This window comes from Gossypium hirsutum, chromosome D06 (assembly GCF_007990345.1).
Source record: "Gossypium hirsutum isolate 1008001.06 chromosome D06, Gossypium_hirsutum_v2.1, whole genome shotgun sequence".
NCBI classification, from domain to species: domain Eukaryota; kingdom Viridiplantae; phylum Streptophyta; class Magnoliopsida; order Malvales; family Malvaceae; genus Gossypium; species Gossypium hirsutum.
In genome coordinates this window covers 3,842,910-3,865,822 of record NC_053442.1, presented here as the reverse complement: position 1 = coordinate 3,865,822, position 22,913 = coordinate 3,842,910, and the positions used below count along the sequence as shown (strand labels likewise).

Sequence of the window (22,913 nt, the reverse complement as noted above, 5' to 3'; positions counted from 1 at the left end):
CGAGAAATGAGTTGAGCCTCAAGACACATTGAGGTATTTTCAATTTCTGCTTTTCAAAATTCAACTCATATTGCGAGACATGAGTTGAGCCTCGGGACACGCTGAGGTAATTTCAATTTCTGTTGTCAAAACAATCAACTCATATTGCGAAAAGTAAGTTGAGCCTCAGTTCACATGTTGAGGTATCTTTAGTTTTTGTTTTTAAAGAGTCAATTCATATTGCGAGAAATGAGTTGGGCTCAATATCACATACCAAGTAAGAATAAAGAATTGAAGTTGATGAAAGACACCAGACTTGGTCTCCCTGAAACTATAGTGGAACCGGTCAAAAATTGCAAGTCTTGTCTCCCTGAGGTCGCAGTGGAACTGATCGAGGATATCAAGCCTTGTCTCGCTAGAGTTACAAAAGAGAAGATCACGAATCTCATCTCACTAAAGTGATGAAAGAGCAGATTGAAGCTGCAGATCTTATCTTTATGAAGCTACATGGAAGCAGATCAAAGCCACAAATCACATATCTTTGAAGTTACAGTGGAATAGATCGAAGCTACAAGGCATATGTCAGAGGATGTAGTGGATTGAATCTAAAGCTACAAGATGCAGTGGACTGGAAGAAGATTATCTGAACTAGAAGAGCACCAATGAAGTCAAGACCCAGCAAGACCAGGCAAAATTGGCCTTTCATTATGTCTTTGCTCCATTCCCGTTACACGACAATGAGCAAAGAGGGGCAGCTGTACAGGCCAATTTTGGGCCACCCCCAAAACCCAACTAACCTAGCCCAATACCCTAAACCAACCTAGCCCAATCCTAAAACTACCTGAGCCCAATTTACAAACCCTAACAACCCAAGCCCACTATCTAAAATTTTCAGCAGCAAACCCTAGCCACCAAAGTCTTTAGCCGCTCTCCCCTCTTCAGCCTCCTCTACTCCTCTGACACCAGCACCATCCCTGGTCACCCCATACCTAGCCATCGCCCATGCTTCTGCCCCATACACTGCTCCACTATAGCGGCCCCATACCCCCACGCGTCTGACACCATCTGCCGCTGCATGCTCCTCCTCCACCACCAGCACCTCCATACCCTGCAAGATCAAGACAAAAAAACAGGACAGAATAATAGAAAAAGGATGTAAAAAGGGGTTATAAAACCCGAAATGAAGGACTGAAATAAGGGGGGCTGGCCTTTCTTTCTTTTTACTGGGCAGTTTAAAATTCGAAAAATCTCAACAAAACCAGATTTCAACAACAAATATACAAAAGCAAAAGCATCATAAGTAGCATAGATCAAACATCAAAAAGGAGAGATTTAAACACCCTAAAATCGGAAACGTTACTAGCAAAAAGGGAAAGAAGAAGAGAACAACGGCAAAGACAAATCAAGGTTTCTAATATTTTCTCATTTTTCTTTATTTTCAGATTTACATTCACCTATATATGCATATATATTAAAATACAAAAAAATAAAAAAGAAGAAATTTTTTTTACCTAAGGCGATTTCTGGCCACCGTGTACGGTGGCCGGCGCGGTGGAGCTGCGACGGCATGCGGTGGCTTTCCTGGCCGATTTCTGGGCTTCCCCAGAGAGAAAAATCCCTTTCTCCTTTTTTTTTCTAAGACTCAGCTGAAATGAAAATAAGAAAGGAAACTTAGCTTTTATACTGTTAATAGAACGGCGTCGTTTTGCGTAAATGACCCAGGGCATAAAACGACGTCGTTTTGCCCTGGGTCGGACCGACCCGACCCGACCCACGAGGGGATCCGCGCGTTTTTTAAGGGAGGGGCTATTTGCGCAGTTGGCCCCTCCGCTTTTTCAACGTTTTATAATCAAGTTTTTTATATTTTAAATTTGGCCCCGCTGTTTTGCCCCGAATTCATTCTGGTCCCCCACGCTGCGCAGCGTTTTAATACCTGGGTTTATTGCGCTTTTGACCCTCCAAGTTGCACGTGTGTTACAATTAAGTCCCTTTTCTTTGTTTTTATTTTAAATTGGCCCCATAACTTCGATTTTATTTTAATTTTAGTCCTTCTTCTTACCTTTTCTCATTTTTAATGTTATTGTATTTATTATTACCTATTACTTTATTCTTATTTTATTTTTATATCATTATATTTTATCTACTTTTTATATTATTATTATATATATTTTAGTCTTACTTGTCATATTTTTCTTTTACACTATTATATACATGTTTCTAATATTATATTATATATTCTTAATACTATTGTTTATATATCTATATATATATATGTGTGTATGTATTTGTGTAGTGTACAAAATAGTTTTATTATTATTATCATTTCTAAGGTAGGTACGTATTGTATATGTTCTATATATGTTCTATATATTTTTAATATTACTAGTTATATATAGTTCTTATACATTTCCATGTACATATTTTTATATCATCTTATGTATATCTTCATTGTTTCTATTTCGTGTTTAATTCTAGTATTGCGCTAAATGTCGTATAGATCTTTATCATTTTAATATTATTGTCACATTGGTTATTTGTTTCAATATATGCCTAGCCCTATCATTTATTTATTTTTATTTCATATCAATTTACTTTGCATTATTTCGAAAATCATATACTTGTTTTGCTAATTAATTTCAATAAACAAGGAAATATACCGATTTAACATTAAGTCATCGAGTTCATCGCTATGTTGGGTGAACGTCAATTGACTCGTGTTAAAACGGCATATCCTTCTCAAAAAACCGGAATAAACTAAAATCTCTCGTCCTCTTTTAATTGGATCACGACTAAATTTTAACATTGAACTCGTATTTTTAAAAGTCAAGACAACACGTGTTTAGGAGATACCAATTTTTGGGCGTCGCGAGGGTGCTAATACCTTCCTCGCGCGTAACCGACTCCCGAACCCTAATTTTTCTCTGACTTTTAACGTAGACCTTAACTCGGCCTTCTCCTCGTTTTTAAAGAAAAATCTAATAGGTGTCCGATCACACCTAGAAAAAGGATCGGTGGCGACTCCCGGTTTATTTTAAAACCAAATTTCAATTTCCAATTTCCTAATAAATCGCCACAATTTAGCGACCCCAAACCAAAATTTTTACGTCGCTACACTTTTTATTTTATGATTTAACAAAAAAAAAAAGACCCATCAACTAAGAAACCAGAATTGAATTTTTTTCCAAGACGATTGCGTAACGTGTTTTACTCCTACCATCTTTTTCTCTATATTGTTTACATAGATAATAATGAAATTTTAATTATTTAAAATACTTTATTACCACAATATTTTTCCTTTTGTTGAGGGTTTTTTTTCTAACCCCTTCTCATGAGAATTATTTTCATATCTATAAGGTACAGTTTCTTGATGAGACATATTGTCAAACACAATAGCATATTACCTTTCTAAGTTTGACACGTAACCTCATAGGTATTTTTGAAGGGACTTTCTCGCGAATAGATGAGCTGGGAGGTGAAGCTGGAGAGTGGTGAACTGGCTAGTCGGTGAATAGGGAGGTGACAAATTGCGGATCAACTAGCTAGCAAAGGTGGCAAGCGGGAGCGAAGTGATGAGCTGGAGGAATTGCGAGCCGTATGGTGAATGAGCTCGTAGAGTGAGTGAATTGAAGGTCACTCAATGTGACGTACCTGATAAAATTGGATTGGATTCCAAGTCGAGTTCCGGGTCGCTAGGTGATACGCATGACTAAACATGTTTCCTAAGCACGGTACTGATTTCTTTAAACAATATATTTCACTTTTGTTTTTCAATTATCTAAAATAAGTTTAATAATACTATTCAATATTTAATTTAATTTATAAAATTATTTAATTTTAAAGTTTAATAGTGTATTTAATTAATTTCTCTATTATTATAAATTGAAACAAATTTACCAACGTGTATTTTAAGGTAAAAGTTATGACCACCATTTACTCAATATGTTTTAATTAAATTAATTTAATAATACTTAAAAAATTATAATTTAATTGTGGAATGGATAATTGCAATGAAGACCCTCCATGATTTTTCCATTGCATAAAAGGGGTTCTGCATGGATCAATTACACTTTTAGTCATTAAATATTACAAATAATTTTAAAATTGAACCCAAATTTGATTACAACTTTTTCATTACAACCCTACTCTTTTTTAAGAATTAGCATATTTGTCCCCAAACATTTTTTTATAATTAAATCTCATATTTTTCCACCAAAAACATTCATTAGTAATAATAATATTACTTCAAATTTTCCAACCACATCTTTGCAAAGAAACTACCTAATATTGATTTATTCTAAATACATACAATTTCAAATTTTACATTATAAACACATTATCTCATTGATATTTTATTGTAATAAATGTTTTTTTTTATTTGCATAATTTCATATGTCAAGGTTTGATTGAATCTTATAATATATACTATCATGAACGAAATGAAATGAAACTTAACAATAAAATACCAAATTCAATTTATATTTAGGGTAAAAATCGAACTCCACTAAAAAAAGAGAGGCAAACTTTGCTATTAAGTAAGAGAAAATATTAATTTAGTTTCTATTAAGGTATTGTGAAATACTTTGTTGCAGGGATCTTATGGTGCGGGGGCAGTAGAGTGAGGAGCGATAAAGATGGAGGCGGTGGGTGTTGAGTGGTGATGAAGATTGGTGGTTTTTATGCTAGGTGTTAGGCGATGATGAGGATTGACGGTTTTTATGTTGCAAATAAACAGAAAAAAAATATTTTACGCTAATTATAAAGAGATTCCTAGCTTTAGCCAGAAGTCAAAAAATGCAACATCAGCAACCCTTTAGTGGATTAACGAAATTTTTAATGGCAATTACGGATCGAACCATTATCTTAATTAGAGTGACTAAATTGACCAAAATAAAAATAATATTGTTTTAGAGTGACTTGCAGAATAGTTTACCCTAAATAAATTTACATTGAAATCTATTTAAGATAAATAATATGAAAACTCATAATTAATTTAGATTTATTATAAGGGTGAATATTTGATATACAGTTTCTTTTATTTTACAAGCAGTATTAAAATTATGACATATATATTATTTTTAATATTTTAACATATTTCTATAAGACCTCCCCTGATAGAGTATCAAATAATTTCCCTTATTATAATTTTAAAAGTAAAACTACGTTAAATAAAGTAGATTGTATTTATTAAGGGTGGCTTTGGATGGGCGATTGGGTGCGGTGCGGTGCGTTTAGCTTACTTTTTGTCTCACGCTACAGTATCGCTACAGTATCTAATCTCACCGCCATCGTTGCTTTTACACTAACCGCAGCTAAACGCAACGCTCATCAAAACTCACCCTAAATAACACAGATTTTAAGGAATTCATGTGTAGAAAAACTTAAACCCTTCGCATATTGTTTTTTTTAATTGATTTTAAATATTATATAAAAACTAAAATTAAAAGAATAAGCACATTTTACATTAAATTTGATAAATAAATGTGTTTTGATTTTTTTTATTGTTGTAGCGAATAACGGTTTAAACATAACGGAATTTAATAAAAAAACCCTAAACTATACTCTTGTTCTTAAAATGGTATATAAACTCTTTTTGGTCAAATATGATATTCAAACTCAACTTTCATTACTAAATTTATCCCAAAAGTTAACACTGTTACGAGAAAAAAAATCATGAGGGTTGCCATGTCATCAATATTTGACTTGAAAAGAGATTGTATACAATGATTTCACATCATCCTTATCTATTTTCCTCTTGATTTTTAACATTTTAGTTGGATTTGAATTTTTTCTGAAGGAAAAAGCTAAAAATAAGGAAGAAAAATCTAATTTGTCATGCTCCTATTGAAAATGGATAGCGATAATGTGAAATTACATCTTTTTATTTATTTATTTGATTTACCCTTTTTTGATGGAATTTGAAATGAAAAATAGAAAATATTAAATATAATAAAAAGGTAAAAAAAATGTACAAGTCTCATTTAACTGTATTATTACTCTCTCATTCAACAAAAAAATAATAATGTCGCCCAATCACCAAGCATCCTGTGGTAAAAATGCCATGTAAGCAATACCACATAATTATTTATGTAAAATAATTCCAAAAAATAAAGAAAAATTAAAAAAATCGTAATAGTATTTTTAAATTTAAAAAAATATATAAATAATCAATATATAATTGAAAGTATTAAATTAATATTAATTAAATACAAATGTTGGTTCTTAAGTTAGGTAATTTTTTTTACCTATTACTTTTTTTATTACATTTAATATTTTTCTGGTTAATTTTTTTTAATAGAGTTAACTTTTGGGTAAAATGAGTAACAAAAGTTAAATTTGAGCAAAGGGGAGCCGGGGGTTAGTAGGGATTTCGGTCCCCTTAAAATTTTTATTTAAGTTTCTTTTTTAAGTTATAAAATTTTATATTAATAATGGTAAAATTATACTTTAACCTTCTAAAAATAATAAAAATTTAATTTAATTATTTAAAAATTATAATAATAAAAATTATTAAAATAATAAAATTATATTTTTACTATATAAAAAAAATATAATTTAATTTCGATTCCTAAAAAAATATATGGCTTTTCCCTTGAGTTTAAATATCACATTTGACCAAAAAAAATTTAAGTAGGGGTTTGAAAATACGGGTATAATTTAGAGGGTATTTTTTTAAATTAAGTCTTAAAAAAAGATACTGTTGCAGTGATGTGCCATTGGAGGCTGGTGCAGTAGCTACAAAGTGGGGGTTAATACCTTCCATCATTACTATCCATGATGTACGGAAAGCCGGCATCCTCACATGAAAAAGACCCCCCAAAAAAAGCTTGTTGAAATGAAGAAAATAAAGAAAACGAGTTTTTCTCTTTTAACCAAAAAGGAAAGGGTTTTTGAAAATATTAAAAAATATATATGAAATTGCAGTTAATTAATTATTTATTTATATAAAAGGAAGGTAAAATAGTTAAATCTTTCCTTTATTGAGGCAGCAAATTTACGCTCAGCATCCTCTTTCTCTCTCCATCTGGGTTTTTAACTTTCTTTAATTGGGAGCCTTTTGCTTTCTTTTACCGAACTTCAAGCTTCCAAATTCAGAACCAAATACCAGTTTCTTTATAAGGTAAAACTTCAGAAAATAAATCACTAGTCTTTGACCTTTGTATTTTTTTTGTGCATGTTAATGAGCTAAAATTAGTGGGTTTTTGGTACTTTTTTTCTATTTCATTCACCTGGATCTGATGAACATGTTCTTTTTTTTTTCACTAGGGTTTTCATATAATTTTTTTTTTGTTATGAACACAAGCACAAAAATTAAGAAAACCTCACTTGGATCTTTCTTTTTTTAAGTCATTCTTACGTATTATAATACAAGTTGTTATTTCTATGGAGAAATGATAAACTTGAATCACTTTTTTTGTTTTGTTTTGTTTTGAGGAAGAAGATAAGATAGTGAAGAAAAATGGCAAGGGAGAAGATCAAGATCAAGAAGATTGACAACTTGACTGCAAGGCAAGTGACTTTTTCTAAGAGAAGAAGAGGGCTTTTCAAGAAAGCTGAAGAGCTTTCAGTTCTTTGTGATGCTGAGGTTGCTCTCATCATTTTCTCGGCAACTGGGAAACTATTTGAATTCGCTAGCTCCAGGTATATAAAATTTGCACTCTCTTTTTTAGATTTGTATGTGTAACTATTGCAGCAAGTTCTTCTTTTAGATCGTACCCTTTATGAAGATGAAAAACCTTCCATTAATATCTCATAGCTATGGCCTGGGTTTTGTGACTATGAACTTTCTCTACTTTGAGTTTATGAAGAAACCCTTTATGGATTATAAACTTTTTACTTCAATTTTTCATTCTACATGGATCATGAAAGCTGTTTATAAACATATTTGTTGGCAATACATCGGTCACGTAGTGTTCATGTTGGGATTTTACGATTTATGGCTTAACTTATTAATTGATTGTCATTCTTAGATGATTTTTGGTACTTTTTCCTGTTTTACTATCCTTATGCCCTTAGATTACTGTTCCATGATGGTATATGTTGGGAATCTTTAGTGACACATATTGCTATACAATATAATATATGTTGTTTTATATAATTTATAGACACCTTTTTTGTTGTTCCATTTGTATAGATTTGGGAAGTGACTACTTGTTAGTATCAAAGGCATATTTCGAAATGTGGGATATTTTCCATCAAAACTATGATATTAAAAGAATAAAGTATATGTTTTGATTTAGTCCTTTCTATATTGGCTCTAACAGTTATGATTTATAAAAGCCAAATTACTTGTTTACAAATAAGAAGAATGCTGTAATGGAATGAGCCAAACAATATATTATGAATGATTTAGAGGATGAAATGATGCTTTCTGTTGAATGCATGTACTAAGGCTTATATATATATATATTTGTTTAAAGGGTTATTTTTTATACACATTTTTTTTGAATAATCTTATTATAAATTCTGATTATATCTGTTCTTTTTAAGATAATACCTAAAACTACCCATAGTCCCTTACCAACCCATAAATAAGAGGATAATGCACTTCAGCGCGCTCAAACCTATATCCTCTTGCATTGGCAACAATGCCTATGCCAATCGAGCTAAAACTCAATCGGCTTCATACACATATTCTTGAATGTGTTATTATTAATGTTGATATGATATATGTCATATTTTTCTATGGATAAAATTAGTTAACCTTATCAATGAAAAGCATATTATTGCCTATAAATCTTGATAATACAAAATATTAATTCTAAAAAGTAGACACCCATTTTTGAGTTAAAAAAATTAATTGCTAAAAAAGATTTGTAGTCTTTTTAAAAATAAATTTATTTTTAATTTTTAATCAAAATTAAACACCCATTCACTTAACTAAGTTGGTATTACTTAATTCGTAAAGCCGAATTTAGGGAGGTTTTTGTGGTAGTATTGTTTAATTTCACTGTTAATTAGGTCTTAATAATTCAATTAATTTTTCATACAATTTTGATTATGATTTGAGTGGAAGTCACATGTGTTGATATAAAGTCATTCTTGGGTATAATCTTTTCTCATCTTGTAATAACTATAACTAAATATCAGCAATTGGTATTAGAAATTGCCTCTTGCTTCATGTTAATCTTCACCTAAACAATAATGTTATCATTTTTTTCCCCTTTATGTGAAGTATGAAAGATATTTTGGGAAGATATAATTTGCACTCCAACAATATCAACAAATTGGGCCGACCTTCTCTTGATCTCCAGGTATTTTACGAAAATTCATCTCATTTTTCCCTGCATGCCTTCAGATCCTTCTAATTATCTACTTATTATTTCTATTTTTCCTTTACATTTTCTTTCTATTGTTATTTCGTAGGTAAAAACACTTTTTTGGTCTTTTTCAATTTTGATATTAAATAAGTTGAATCTTCGAAAAAAGATGAAGTAATTTAATCTTTTTCAATTTCGAAAGTAAACAACAAAAGACAATTAATCATGATGTTAATGTTTTCCGTCAACTATACGTAATTTTGATTGGTATGATACAAATTTAGCCCTCAATGTTTGTATATTTTGTGTAAATGTAAAGACCAAATTGAAACAAGTATAAATTTTGTATGCTAAATTTGTTATTATATTGGTAAAAAAATATGTACAATTGACAAAAAAATATTAACGTTGTGATTATTTGTTCTTAGTTGCCTACTTTTGAAATTGGCAGAGATCAAATTACTTTAAATTTTTAGAGAAACTAATTTACTTATTTTCGTATTAAGAAGGACCGAAAATGTTTTTATTTATTTATTTACCTTTTTTCATATTAAAAGATGGAATGTGTTTGCAAATATCTTTGAAAGTATAGCTTTTAATGGAGTGATAATGTAAATATGCTATTTTTCTATTATAGCTGGAGAACAATAACAACATACGATTGAGCAAGGAAATAGTTGACAAGACCCACCAATTAAGGTTAGTAATCCCTAATCTGTTTGGTTGTTTGAATTAAGATTAGGAATGGATTAGAGATTGATAAAAATTTGATTGAATTGGGAAATGATACGAATGAGATTAAAAAACCGATTAAATTAGTTGAATTATTATTTTAATAATTTTTATTTTTAAAAATTTATTTATTTTGAATTGGTTAGATTAATTAAATCGAGAATCAGTAATCTGACTGATTTAAACACCAATCCGAAAGGGTATTTGATATTTAATTTTAAGTTAAACTTTTGAACAGGCAGATGAGAGGGGAAGATCTTCAAGGACTGAACATCGAGGAATTGCAGCAACTAGAGGGGATGCTTGAATCTGGACTTAAATGCGTTTTGGAAACCAAGGTTTACACATATACATGTTCACTAATTTGTGCTTCCCATCTTGATTTTTTTTTTTAACAATTAAAAATATTTTACAGAGCAATCGGATTATGAACGAGATCTCTTCACTTGAAACTAAGGTTAGTATAGTCAACCATTTTTATAATAATCTTATTTGTCCATCAAAATTTTGGATGTTATGAAGATGTGACTGTTATATATCTATAATAATATCTAAATATTTGAAATTTAAATTATATTTAAATTTTTTAATAAATTCTTAAATTCTTAAATTAAAAATTATAATATATTAATGATATTATTAATTAATGAGATTTAGCTTATATGTTTAATAAAAAAATTATGTTTATTTAATAAAATACTATTAATATAGGTTTAATATAAAATTTAAATATTTTATTGGTTCACTTAGAAATGCAACTAATTTTACAAAAAAAAAATTGAGAAAAAAAGTGTAGTTTATAATTTATGGTTGCTGCTATTATTATAGACTTGACTATTGTAATGAAATGACGTTAAAAAGTCCAACAATACTAGGGATCACAAAAATTGATATTGATGTGCAGGGAGCGAGGTTGTTGGAAGAGAACAAGCAACTTAAAGAGAAAGTAGGTAGTTGGTTTATCAAGCTGTATTGTTGTTATTGTTTCAAAATTATATCATAAAAGAAATTATGGGGGGGTTTTCAGATGGCAACATTGTACAAGAGAAAAAGAGATTCAGATGTTGTTGGGGAAGAAGGTGTGTCATCAGAATCTGTTACAAATGTTTGCAGTTGCAGCAGTAGCTGCCCTCCATTAGAGGATGATAGCTCTGATACTTCTCTTAGATTAGGGTAAGTTTAGATATTTTATATATTCTCAATAGTAAATTGAGATCTCAATTTAACTCAAATGAACTCTATTGGCGGATGAGAGTTTATGCTTAGTTTTTTCGTTGTGTTTTGCAGGCTTCCTTTCACTTAGCCAAAGCAAATGAGAAGAGATGAAGTATGTTGAATAAACAGTTAGCCTTTGTAAGATTATTCATATTATTATATATGTAAGGTGGAGTTTTAACCCAAGTTATGTTTATTTGTGAAATAAATGTACCCGAAATGAGATGTTAGTAAATTTAGGTTTTATTGATTTTAGTGTATGTGTATTGTATTAAGGGAAAATAAGTCAAATATACAGAAGAAATGTGGAGAAAAGTTATTTATTTAATTACTTTTATTGAGAACTCATAATTAGTAAATGACTATGAGGTATATATTAATAAGGTTGATAAGCAATTAAATACAAAAAAATGAAAATAAAAAGATTAAATAGAGGAGATGAATATTTGCTAAATTCCTTGAAATATTTTATGGCATGTGCATCATCCGACACACCTCAATAAATAGATATGATTAAGTTTGTGATGAGAAATTCTTTATTATTTATATTTTTGTGAATGTATGCATTCAAAATTGTTGTGCACCTTGAAAGTTGGTAAAGAAATGGTCTTTCACATTGAAGCTCGAGCGATTCTTGAAGGTTTACTTATTGCATGGGAGAAAGGTTACAGATAGTTGGAGATAGAATGTAACAATGCACTACTTGTGGAGTCCGTTCTTATAGGGAGAGCTGCCAGTAGTAATCTAGTTGAATTACGTCTCATCAATTGTTACCTTAAGAGGCATTGGAAGACAAGAATTAGTCACATCCTTAGATCTCAGAATATGGTTGCTGATCAAATGGCGAAATGTACGAATGATAATCAAATTGGGTTGAAGCTTTTCGAGGATCCCCTAATTTCAGTTCAAGAGATTTTACTTTCAGATGATTATTTCTTAAGTAGAGTTATTTAATTTCATTGTTTTCACTTAATGCTATTTGTTTCTATTAAATAATATTCCTAACAAAACAATCTATAAAATTCTTTTCCGAGTTTGGACTAGAATGTAACTTAGCCTAAGACATCTACTTGTTTAGGTTTATAAAGCAGAAATAAAAATGTATAATTCACATGAAGAAAATTTAGATCCTTGTACGATAAGTGAATACTTTATTGATCACGAGTGTTGACGCACTCAAACTTGACATGCTCATAACTTCTGTATCATCACGTTGAATTATTTTCTTTTTATTTCTATTTTCTACAATTTTCTACATTGACTCCTTTTGGATAGCTTTACCAAAATTCCTTATAAGAGACGATTATTCTTGCAACTCTTTAAAGAGGCAATTATGCCATTAAATGTGCCAACATCAGCTTTCACATCACAAGAAATGCTTCTATTATGCTGGACTTCAACTTTTTGAGCTTCTCCCGGATTCATTTCAAAAATCTGTAATGAATGTATCAGCTCATTTACATGCATGGTAGTGACCTATTTAGCCTCATCATTTACATGCTCAATAGATGCCACCTTAATTGTAGACTTCTAGGGTAACGAATGTAGTGTCTTTCGAACTATTTTCACCTTCTAGTTTTCCTCGTCAAGAGAAGAAGCTTCATCAGTTATATCGCAAATTTCATCATAAAATTCAGAAATGGTCTTCAAACTTGGTGGTAAGCATTTCAAGTTTTTCTTCATGTGTAATTTCTAGAATAGTCTATGCTTCGTGAGCACTTTCAAATCTTTTATTGAAAATAAGGTATGATGCTTTGATTTGCAATTCACTACTCTTATCTTCTTTAGAGGTTTAAGTAGCTTCAAGCTTTATGGTACATATACCATTTGTTTCGGTTCAAGGAGGCTCTCATCTGATTAGAATTGATCTCTCGTCCAGACTTTTCAATAGACATAATTAGATTTAGTGTGAGTTTGGATGGGCGGTGCGTTTACCTGCGGTTAGTGTAAAAACAGCGGTGGCGGTGAGATTAGATACTGTAGCGATACTGTAGCGTGAGACAAAAAGTAAGCTAAACGCACCGCACCGCACCCAATCGCCCATCCAAACCCACCCTTATTCGAGAGCGGTGAACATGTAGTAGATTGTATTCTTTCATACTTATATTGCACAACTACCAGACATAAGATCTCACAAATACTTTAGGTATGTGACTCTAATACTGAATGAAAAATTCAAAACTAATAGAAAGGTATGCCAATATATGTGGGTACACTGAATGACACAAAAAAAGTTGTTAACGTAATTCGAACTTAACTTTCCTCTACAGAATCTTTTAGTGTATGACTTAATGAATTCACCTCACAATCTTCATTTATATTTTATGGGGCCACACGCAAATTTATATTTTCCAAATCATCATTTCAAATGTAGATTTAGCTTAAAATAAATAAATAAATAATTCTCAAATGCCATTTGGGTTCCTAACACCAGGTCAATATTATTTAGGTAAAAGAAATATTCAATATTATTTAAATAATTAATTTTTTTCCATATTATTGGGGATAAAAACGAAAATTGTAATATCAGAGTTATTGATTTATTTAAAAAATTAAATCTTTAAAAATATTAATGAAATTAAAGAAAACAGAGAAATCGATTGAATAGTCAAAATGGGTTTGACAGGAGAGAAGGATTGCAGTTGTTTCTAGAGATTATTTTTGTTTTAATTTAGTTGGTTGTAATTTTTTTATTTGTTTTTCACCAAAAAAGAAAAAAAAATCATTTTGTCAAAAAACCCAAAATTAATATAAAAAATTTGAGAACCAAATTGAATTAGGCTTAATCTACAAATTGGTATTTAAACTTTTTTTTTCATTTTGGTAGTTAAACTTTTTCGTCATAAGTGATATATGAACTACTTTTTTTCTCCAAATTGATATTTCTATTAGTTAAATTGTTTTTAAATCTATTCTAAAAAGAGATTAACCTACAAATTGGTACTTAAACTATACAAATTTTTTCTTTTTGGTACTTAAATAGTTTTTTGGTCATAAGTGGTACCTAAACTGTTATTATGTTACCCAATTTACACCAAAATACTGTATTCGTTAAAAAAATTCCAACCAATAATAAACCATTACATCATATAAACTTTGAAAAATATTTTTAATTCTTTTATTTTCTTTTTTCTTTTACATTATTCTATCTCTTTTTATTTTTTATACTTTCCTATTTTTTCTTTCTTACTCCTTCATAATGTTTAGCAATACTAGCAATGCTTAAAATTTGTCATCCCAAGGTTGGATATTGGCGATTAATTCTATTTTTGAACTTCACCACTTGCTTACTCTACCTGATGGGATTGAAAAAGTTATTTATTGATTAAAATCAATTTTTAGAACTAGACCGAAACTAGTCGGGCACTGGTCCGGAGGTAAGGGTGAAACCGATACAAACCGATTAAACCAAGCTAAAAATTCAAATGAATCAATTTTCTCTGTTTTTTAAAATATTTTATTTTTATAATTTTTTAATAATTTATTTGATTGAACCAAATGAACCGATTAAATTGAAAACTTGTGGCTAGTTTTAAAGAAAGAATAAAGGAAAAAGGAAAAGAATAAAACTTAAGTCTTTTTTTTGCCACATGTTAATTTTAATAGACTCTATGCTTTAATTAATGTTTGAATTAACAAAAGTACCAATTTAGGAAAAAAATAGTTTAAATATCACTTGTGACCCAAAAAATATTTAGGTACTAAAATGGAAAAAAATGCATAGTTTAAGTACCAAATTTTGAGTTAAATACACTTAACGGTTTGACATAGGCAAAAATAGTTTATGCACCAAAATGAAAAAAAATTATAATTTAAATACCAATTTATGAATTTATTCATCGAAAAAGAATCAAAGCTTGAAGCGAAAAGAAAAGGGAATGCAGCATATTACCTAAAAAGAAAGGAATGAAGAAAACGAGATATGGAACTACTGGAGTCATCAGATTCTTGAATAACAAAATACCACAATAATATTGAATGCTAACTTAGTATCTTTCCCCCTCTACTTAGTTCTCCCTTTAAATCCAACCACCTATTTACAAATGATGAGTACACAATGAATAATAATAGTAGTGGTAATAACAATAATGCTAGCTTCAAAAAACACAGCTAAGCATTATAAATATATATATAAATGGCAATCAGGCGCGATTTAGCACTCTAATTATTCGGTGCGCCACCATGAACTACCGACTTCTCATTGTCTTTCTTGTCCTGGCCGACCGAATGAGACCTACTTCCACTCTGGTGACTGCCCATTTCCTCTATTTCTGCAGACATTTCTTCCTCGATTGGAAGGGTCAGTTTTGAGCCCTCCAGTGCAACACCAAGAACGATGTTCTCTTCCAAGGAAGCCGGCCTGGCTACCGATGGTACCGGTACAGGCTTATTATCAACATCCTGCTTTGCTTGTGAATCACCCAATGGGATTTCGGATTCTTCATTTGCGGATTGTGGATTAGGTACTGGAACCCTTCCCGAGCTTGTTGTCTTTCGGGTTTCACCCTTGCTCTCACTGAGTTGCTTTTCAGAGTTGACTTCAACTGAACCAACAGGCACCGAGTTCCCACTTTCGTTTGAACTTAAACCAGAATTATTGGTTGATGAAGCCATAACCTTGTCTTCTTTGGAGTCCAATGCTGATCCGGAGTTAGTATTTCCCTTCGAGTCAGATGTTGAGGTTGGAGTTAGTATTTCTTCGTTTGCACGTGTTGGAGCTTTGGCTTTGTCATCACTGTTGATTTTATAATCGGGTTCAATGAGGAGAAGTGGACGGTTGGTAGCCGCTCCAGAACGTCTGAAAATAGTATCAGCAAAGGGTATATCTTCAATTTCAGGCTCACTGTATATTTTCTGAACTGTGCGGATAGGGGTGGCAAGCCGGGCACGATGATGGCTAATAACTCTGAGAAGATCCAACATTATGGCTTCCTGTTGCAATACAATCATCAGATACAAGCAGAATGTAGGCTTTTCAAATGTACGCGGGACCTATGCATGTCATGAATGTACATACGCCATACGGATAAATTAACCGTAAATTATATTATCATCCGAGCAAAGACTGTCAATGCTTCTTTTTATCATGCTTTTGGAACGTATCCACTACTGTTATCCATGGGAGAAAGGGACTATCAATAATATATGATGCACCATTTCATAAATATATATGTTATTTTTTAAGATGGAGATTCTAAATCACCATTTCATATTATATCAGCATATCTTTACATGAAGCACAAAGTACAAATGGGTTTACCTTAACACACAGGTATTCTTCAATATGTGAAGTTTTCACAAAACAAGATACCAATATCTGAAACAATATGAACAAATAGAAAGGAGTTAAAAACTTCAAACTGAAGCAATTTCCATTGCTCCAAAAAACAAAGAGTTAACAGCCACAAAAGTCTAGGCTGAAATTTTGCATTTTGTTAGTATGTCGATTACATAAATGCAAGAAAGACAAAATAAACTAATGGGCTTAGATGGGCAGCCAATAGACCAAAATGAAGTTTAACTACTGTTATGAACAAGCTACATCAGCTCAAATAAACTTTAAGGGCCAAAATGAACTATCAGATCTATGAACAAACTGCAATGTAGCAATTTCAACAAAAAGCAATCAGAGAAATATTTTTTTTGGGAAAAATATGCCAAAAGTAAAAACTCTCACCAAAAGAGCCTGGTTTTGTGGATCGATACTTTCCAAAAATACTCTTCTATGCAATCTTTGCTGCTCTACTTGAGGATTTTTGGCTAAAACCTTCCGCATGTCTGCTACTACATTCTGCATAGAAGAAAATTTCAAGGGTTCATGAACTCTAAAAGGAAGACAAGCTAGTCCTTACTTTACAAGTTAACAGCAAGACGAACTACAGGCTCTTACATTGATTTTGTTAACATCCAAATGACTAATGGCAAAGTAATTCTTGATGCGCCAATGAGTCTTCTGGCTAATGTTCCTCACAACATTCACAGTGAACTTGTGGTTTGGAATGTGAACTGCTTCACGGTCATCGCCTCTTATAATTGTTGGCGACCACCATCCTACATGCTGAAACAGTAAAGTAAACAAAATCAATCAAGATGTACAATGCCTTGGATAGCTAAACAGAGGCAAAGTAAGCACAAACCTCGACTGTCCCTGAAACTTCATAGCCGTCTATTTTAGTTTGAATCCACTCATTGACAACAAACGGTCTTGTTGCATGGATCATTACACTTGAAAGAAAATTTGTAAATATCTGAATTCACGAGAAAAAAATTTGAGTCGGAAAAATGATCAAAAAGAGCTTCAAATTAAGAACTTGATAAGTATATAGATAAAGATAACATGAATGTATCATGGGCAAGAACCAACATACTGGTTACATGCATAATAATAATAGGTAATGCCAGAGTTGAGAAACATGATATTGTGAGTGCATCGAAGAAATAAACAGATCAAGGAACCCCACAGGCTTTAACCACCATTCTTATGTAAATTTACATTATAATATACACTATGATATGTAAGAATATCTCGATTTTCTTTTTAAGGCAACCATGAAGAATTATGGCTCAATGAACACAGAAGTTTTAGGATAATTCACTCAAGATACTTTCAGATTTCAGTCTGATATTCATCCATGGTTGATATTTAATTACATTGTATGCATGATACTTATTACCTAGGACACTAATGAGGTTTTTCAACAAATAAGAAGCAATTTAATCTCTTTTATGCATCACAAGGATAAAGGCAGCTGATTTACCTCACGACCAGCAAGGGTGATCAATACTGTACCAAGTCCTCCAGCAGTTACCCACCTTTGGGTGGAAAAACCTAACAACTCCATGAACAATGATACAGCAGCAACCCATACTGCAGTATAAACAGCTTTTCCAGCAAAGTCAAAGCCCATCTATCAATAGAACAAAAATTTGTTTTCAGGTTTGCCCATTGCAATCTGTAAGTGCTCTCAGATACATTATTATTCCACAAATCATCAGATGTTTAACAGATGATCTAAGGGAAAAAACAAAACTAAAAAGTTTCCTGAAAAACATTGCAGACAGGGTATCATTTACCAAATGGTAGAGACTACAGGAATATTATCAGAGTGACCTAAGTTGCTAGAACTAAGATACACCATTACCACCACACTGCAATTTGATAACTGATGCAGGTGCTTCAAAAAAAATTTAGAAGTAGAATAATGAGAAAGTGACAGAACATACATTTCGTGCATCATTGGAGTCATTCATCTCCAAAAAGAATTTTTGGGCCTGTTGAATCAGGCTGCAATAGAAATGCATGGTTGCGTATTAGTTCAAGCTCCTAAAATTAGGCTGACATGCAGAAATAAATGGACAATCAACAAGCTATCTTAATAACATGCTCAAGAATGATGAAATGTTAAAACTTAATACGCATGCAGCAAAGCACTCTTAAAAACTAGCATGCCAATCCCTGTAAACACAGAAATAATATCTACACACATGAGCCTCCTCTTCTATCCTCTAACTAACCCATTCCAACCAAAAAGGTAAATGAAGATAAGTAGTCCAATTTAATCAATATAGAAATACAAAAAAAACATACATATATAAGCAAAATTAGTCATTTGTTTAAAGAATACCAAGTAAAAGCAGTCCATTGAACTCACATTGACAAACAATAAGAAAAAGCAAGAACTGTTGATAATGATCGCACAAAATGTAGGAGTCGTTGCTTAACAGCCTGACTTGCTTCTGAGGGTAAAACTACTGGATCTAATGCTCTGAAAGAAACTACAGTATTGTCAGACCTAGCATAATGGCAGGAAAACTATGAATATTCAACTCTAATCCCTTTCGGGGCACCTGCAGATAAGTGTCACTCCAGTACACAGCAGCATGGGTCGAAGATAATAGCTCATAATATGATGTGTTCTACTTTTCTTCCAACTGCTATTGCTCCTCTGTAGAAAAAAGCAAGACAGAGAATTAATAAAAGAGTTCAACCACCATAGAATAGAAAAGCATGTAGAATAGTGTGAAGTGTTTACATGGAAAAGGATAACCCTGCCCAGCTGCATAAGTGGCCCAAGACCCCAAGCAGCAAAAGCAATAATCGCAACCGCTGGGATCAACTGAGGTATTATAGGACTTCCATGTAAATTACCAAATGCCCTGACATATCAAAGAGCAGAGATTATATATTAAGGAACAAAAGGAAAAGTTGCTGTAAGATATACAAGAAAATAGCATTAAACTAGCTTCACCTAATAGAACTTCAATTCATCCCCTTAACTATACCCAAAAAGAACGTTAATTTGACTATAAAACTAATTAGCTGTCCCCAAAAGGGGAGGAGAAATATAGCATAATCAGTATTAGAAGACATTATCAAGTCTTCTCAAATAAATAGCAAAGTTGAGAAAAAATGCTTCTCAGAACTTAGTGAGGAAAGTTTTCCAACTACCACTTAGCACCTCCCTAAATAAAAGAAGAAAATCCCTATCCAAGATAAATATCTGTTTAGCACTGCATTTATTTTAAAAATTACAAAACTAAACTGAGAAGGCTTTATTCTTTAAACGAGTCAGTCTCAAATATTCTTTCTGAAAATCAGTGCACTAGAAAGCAAGAAAAGGCTCAATGTAGTAGATCAGCTCAAGCATCTTTGTAATATAAAAAAGCATATGAATCTATGGCATTTTGAAGACCAAGGTCGGGTCGATGAGTTACACATGATTGCCTTTATCTGTGGAGGGTTACTGTAGGGAAGGGTGCTGTGGAAGGCTGCACAACTGAAATCTATGCATAATAATTTAGCTATTTAGCTAGAGTTCTGTTAGAAATAAGGTAATTCATAAATGTCTACAGGATTGACAATCCAAGTATCTACTTTCGTATTTAGACAGAAAAAAAGAAGAAGAAAAATCTACAAGAATACAGAAAGTAAGAAACAAATATGGATCACCTTGTCAAACACATGCTCGCAGATTTTAGTATAGGAACCTCATTTCCCCCAGTAGGAATCAGAACAGATCGGCAGAGAATGACATTAGACCTGGAATATACAGGTCTTATGGGCCTACAAGCACTGCCCAAAAGATGTAGACTCCAAGCATCCTGTCGCTGGATAAGAAACAGAAGAAATTTTCATGTCTCAGACATTATTGAGAGATTAGAATTTTTAAAAGTAGTATCACACGGACACAAACCAACTCTCATGTATGCCAATATAGAAGTAAATGAACAAAATTGGCAAATAGAGAGTAATAATTTAAAAGCCAAACAAAGATTGCAAACAAAAGCCTCTTCATTCATCAGCGAAAACGAAAATCATACCATAGCATGCGAGGAAAGATTGGTACGAACTAAATGTAATCGGCCTTTTTCTACAACACCCTGTAGACATTCACATATTCAGTAGCAAATACTTAAAAGAAGACATACCAATGGTTGAACAACAAGATTAAATATCACATACAATGTTCTGGCGACTGCATCCATGACTATCGTGAACTTTCAGTTCATTAGACAATTGCATAGTAGCAACAAGCGCCATATCCTTTTACAAGAAAGGGATCAAAATTCTTTCAGGAAGACAATATCACCTTATACAACCTTACTTCCAACTAACTTTATACCATAAAAAAAGCTCAAACAAGCAACAAATTTTTCCAAACAACTAATACCTGCAAGTAGAAAAGAAACAAAAAGAAAATAGAAATTAAAGATTCAATTACAACAAAAGAACCAAACTAAGTTAAGAATTGCAACAAGTGAAACTGAAATGAGTAACTAAAAAGGATAATTTATAGGAAGCACAAACTAAAATCCCTAGATCGTAAAAGAAAAGCCTGATTATAAAAATGAAATTCAGACAAAACAAAAACTAAACCTGATTACCTAAAAATAAATGACGAAACAAAAATAATTCGCTAATTTAACATGAAATTAGAAATACAGAAAAAAAAAGGGTCAAAAATTACCATCGAAAAAAGGGGAAATTTCAAAATTGAACCAAAATAAATTAATATAACTGAGAAAAAAATGAATAAATAAATAAGATCCGTTACCGTCGAGACTAAATATAATATACTTTCCCGGAGTGTTTTTTTTTTTTGTTTTGTTTTTTGGAGATAAGGGATGCTGAGATTTTCTTTTAAAGAGAAAGGGGGTGGAGATGGCGGAAGCGGCCGCTACAGTAGAGCTAACGTACACGGTAGTGAAATGATATTTGTTGAGGCGGACGTGGTCTAATCTAACAACGAGTTCTGAAGGTGTAAAGTTCGTAGGTAGTGATATTTTTTTAACCTTATGCGGCGATTTGGGGTTGCTAAATACTTAACGTGGCGTTGAATTTTATCCATTGGAACAATCTCTCTTCCCTTTTTGACCTCACGAGGTTTTTAAGCATATACAACTATTTACATTATTACTAAAATCTCATTACTTAATTTCGTATTAAGCACAAAAAATGTTTATTTAATTTCTTTTATAAAAATAAAATATAAAAAGGAAACTTAATACTAAGGGAAACATTTAGTGTTGTTTGAATTAAACTCAAATAATTGATTGGATTAATTAAATCGAAAATCGATTAAAATATTGACCCAATTAAAAGAATTAAATCAATTGACCTGTAAATTGGTATAATGGTTGAACTAATTTTTTTCATTTTTTATCTTATAATTTATTTAATTAAATTGGTGAACCATTTAAAAAATTCTATTATATTAATATAAAGTGAGCTTAATTTATTGAATTTGACACTTAACTTATTCTTTTACTTATATAATATGTTATTTTAGGGTTAAATGTAAATTCGTTATATTAAAATTTGTCACTATATTTTAATTATTATTTACTGATACGTTGAAAAAATGGGCAAATTTGTTACTCAATTTTTATGCGTTTGAATTTTACCACAAAACTTTAACTTTTATCACAAATTGTGATTTTTTTAATTAAAATTTTATCACTCAATATTGACTTTAATGATATAAAACAAAAATTTAACAAGAAAAAAGTGTTATTTCGAATAATTTATTTTAATAATTAAAAAAAATTAGTTCTTAATGTATTAAAATTTAATAAACTAACCTGGAAGAAAGACTTATAAATACATGCATAAAAAACGAAAAGAGAATAACTTAGTTTTATTTTTTATAAAGTACTTGTTTTATTAATTTCTAGTATTATATTAATTATTTTTATCTATTAAAATAAAAAATTTTAAAAAAATTTATTTAATTCTCTCTCTAAAATATGTTAAATTAAATTTGAATAACAAAATTCAATAATAAATCAAATTTTACTAATAAAATTTAATCAAACAAAAGTTAATGAGTAAAATTTAATATAAAGTTAAATTACAATTGTAAATTTACTTTTACTTAAAAAATATAATAAAAAACTAATAAGTTTTTGAGTGTAATGGTAAGCGCATATTATATTTTTAAAAGAAAAACTCAAGTTCAAATCTTGAAAACAATATTGTTGGGAGGGACAGTTATAAATTCCGAACATGGACTGAATATAAAAAATATATAATAAAAAATATCAATCAAAATAAAAGTACACTGAAAATATAAAAAAAATCGATAAATTTACTAATTTATATATTTTTTATTTTAGACTATTCTAAGCAAAAATGGGTTTGGATAAAGTGAGTAATATTGCAAATTATTTACATTTATATACTCCAAAAGCATTTTTTTTAAACACGATATATATTCTATTACACAAGGA

General features: G+C 31.0%; 2 protein-coding genes across 7 annotated transcripts; one reads left to right on the top strand and one right to left on the bottom strand.

Moving 5' to 3' along the window:
- Positions 1-6,777: 6,777 nt before the first annotated feature.
- On the top strand, positions 6,778-11,511 carry LOC121218207 (MADS-box protein SVP). Of its 5 annotated transcripts, none has more exons than XM_041095064.1 (9): positions 6,778-7,096; positions 7,415-7,617; positions 9,152-9,230; positions 9,874-9,935; positions 10,207-10,306; positions 10,384-10,425; positions 10,873-10,914; positions 10,996-11,141; positions 11,256-11,511. In XM_041095064.1, the coding sequence occupies exons 2-9, from the start codon at positions 7,436-7,438 to the stop codon at positions 11,269-11,271; spliced, it is 669 nt and encodes a 222-aa protein (XP_040950998.1). In that variant the 5' UTR covers positions 6,778-7,096; positions 7,415-7,435; the 3' UTR covers positions 11,272-11,511. The 5 variants fall into 5 exon arrangements, with proteins under 5 accessions (XP_040950998.1, XP_040950999.1, XP_040951000.1 ...); XM_041095065.1 differs by having other exon boundaries at positions 6,940-7,096; positions 7,418-7,617; XM_041095066.1 differs by having other exon boundaries at positions 6,944-7,096; positions 7,411-7,617.
- A 3,579-nt stretch (positions 11,512-15,090) lies between these two features.
- On the bottom strand, positions 15,091-21,539 carry LOC107944050 (mechanosensitive ion channel protein 3, chloroplastic). Of its 2 annotated transcripts, XM_016877861.2 has the most exons (14): positions 21,239-21,539; positions 20,647-20,854; positions 20,505-20,564; positions 20,134-20,291; positions 19,217-19,340; positions 19,032-19,129; positions 18,836-18,949; positions 18,408-18,468; positions 17,942-18,091; positions 17,321-17,431; positions 17,074-17,241; positions 16,861-16,974; positions 16,444-16,500; positions 15,091-16,115 (listed from the first exon to the last, which is right to left on the bottom strand). In XM_016877861.2, exons 2-14 carry the CDS (start codon positions 20,722-20,724, stop codon positions 15,345-15,347), a joined length of 2,064 nt encoding a protein of 687 aa, XP_016733350.2. In that variant the 5' UTR covers positions 20,725-20,854; positions 21,239-21,539; the 3' UTR covers positions 15,091-15,344. The 2 variants fall into 2 exon arrangements, with proteins under 2 accessions (XP_016733350.2, XP_040950997.1); XM_041095063.1 differs by lacking the exon at positions 16,444-16,500.
- Between the last annotated feature and the right edge of the window lie 1,374 nt (positions 21,540-22,913).

Excerpts from the sequence above, each read along its gene's own strand:
- LOC121218207 (XM_041095064.1), top strand. The coding sequence starts at position 7,436 with ATGGCAAGGGAGAAGATCAAGATCAAGAAGATTGACAACTTGACTGCA. Across the intron at positions 9,936-10,206 it reads GACAAGACCCACCAATTAAG|GCAGATGAGAGGGGAAGATC; the intron begins GTTAGTAATCCC and ends ACTTTTGAACAG. Across the intron at positions 10,915-10,995 it reads ACAAGCAACTTAAAGAGAAA|ATGGCAACATTGTACAAGAG; the intron begins GTAGGTAGTTGG and ends GGGGGTTTTCAG.
- LOC107944050 (XM_016877861.2), bottom strand. The coding sequence starts at position 20,724 with ATGGCGCTTGTTGCTACTATGCAATTGTCTAATGAACTGAAAGTTCAC. Across the intron at positions 20,292-20,504 it reads ATCTTTCCTCGCATGCTATG|CGACAGGATGCTTGGAGTCT; the intron begins GTATGATTTTCG and ends TTTCTTATCCAG. Across the intron at positions 17,242-17,320 it reads AAGTTTCAGGGACAGTCGAG|CATGTAGGATGGTGGTCGCC; the intron begins GTTTGTGCTTAC and ends TTACTGTTTCAG.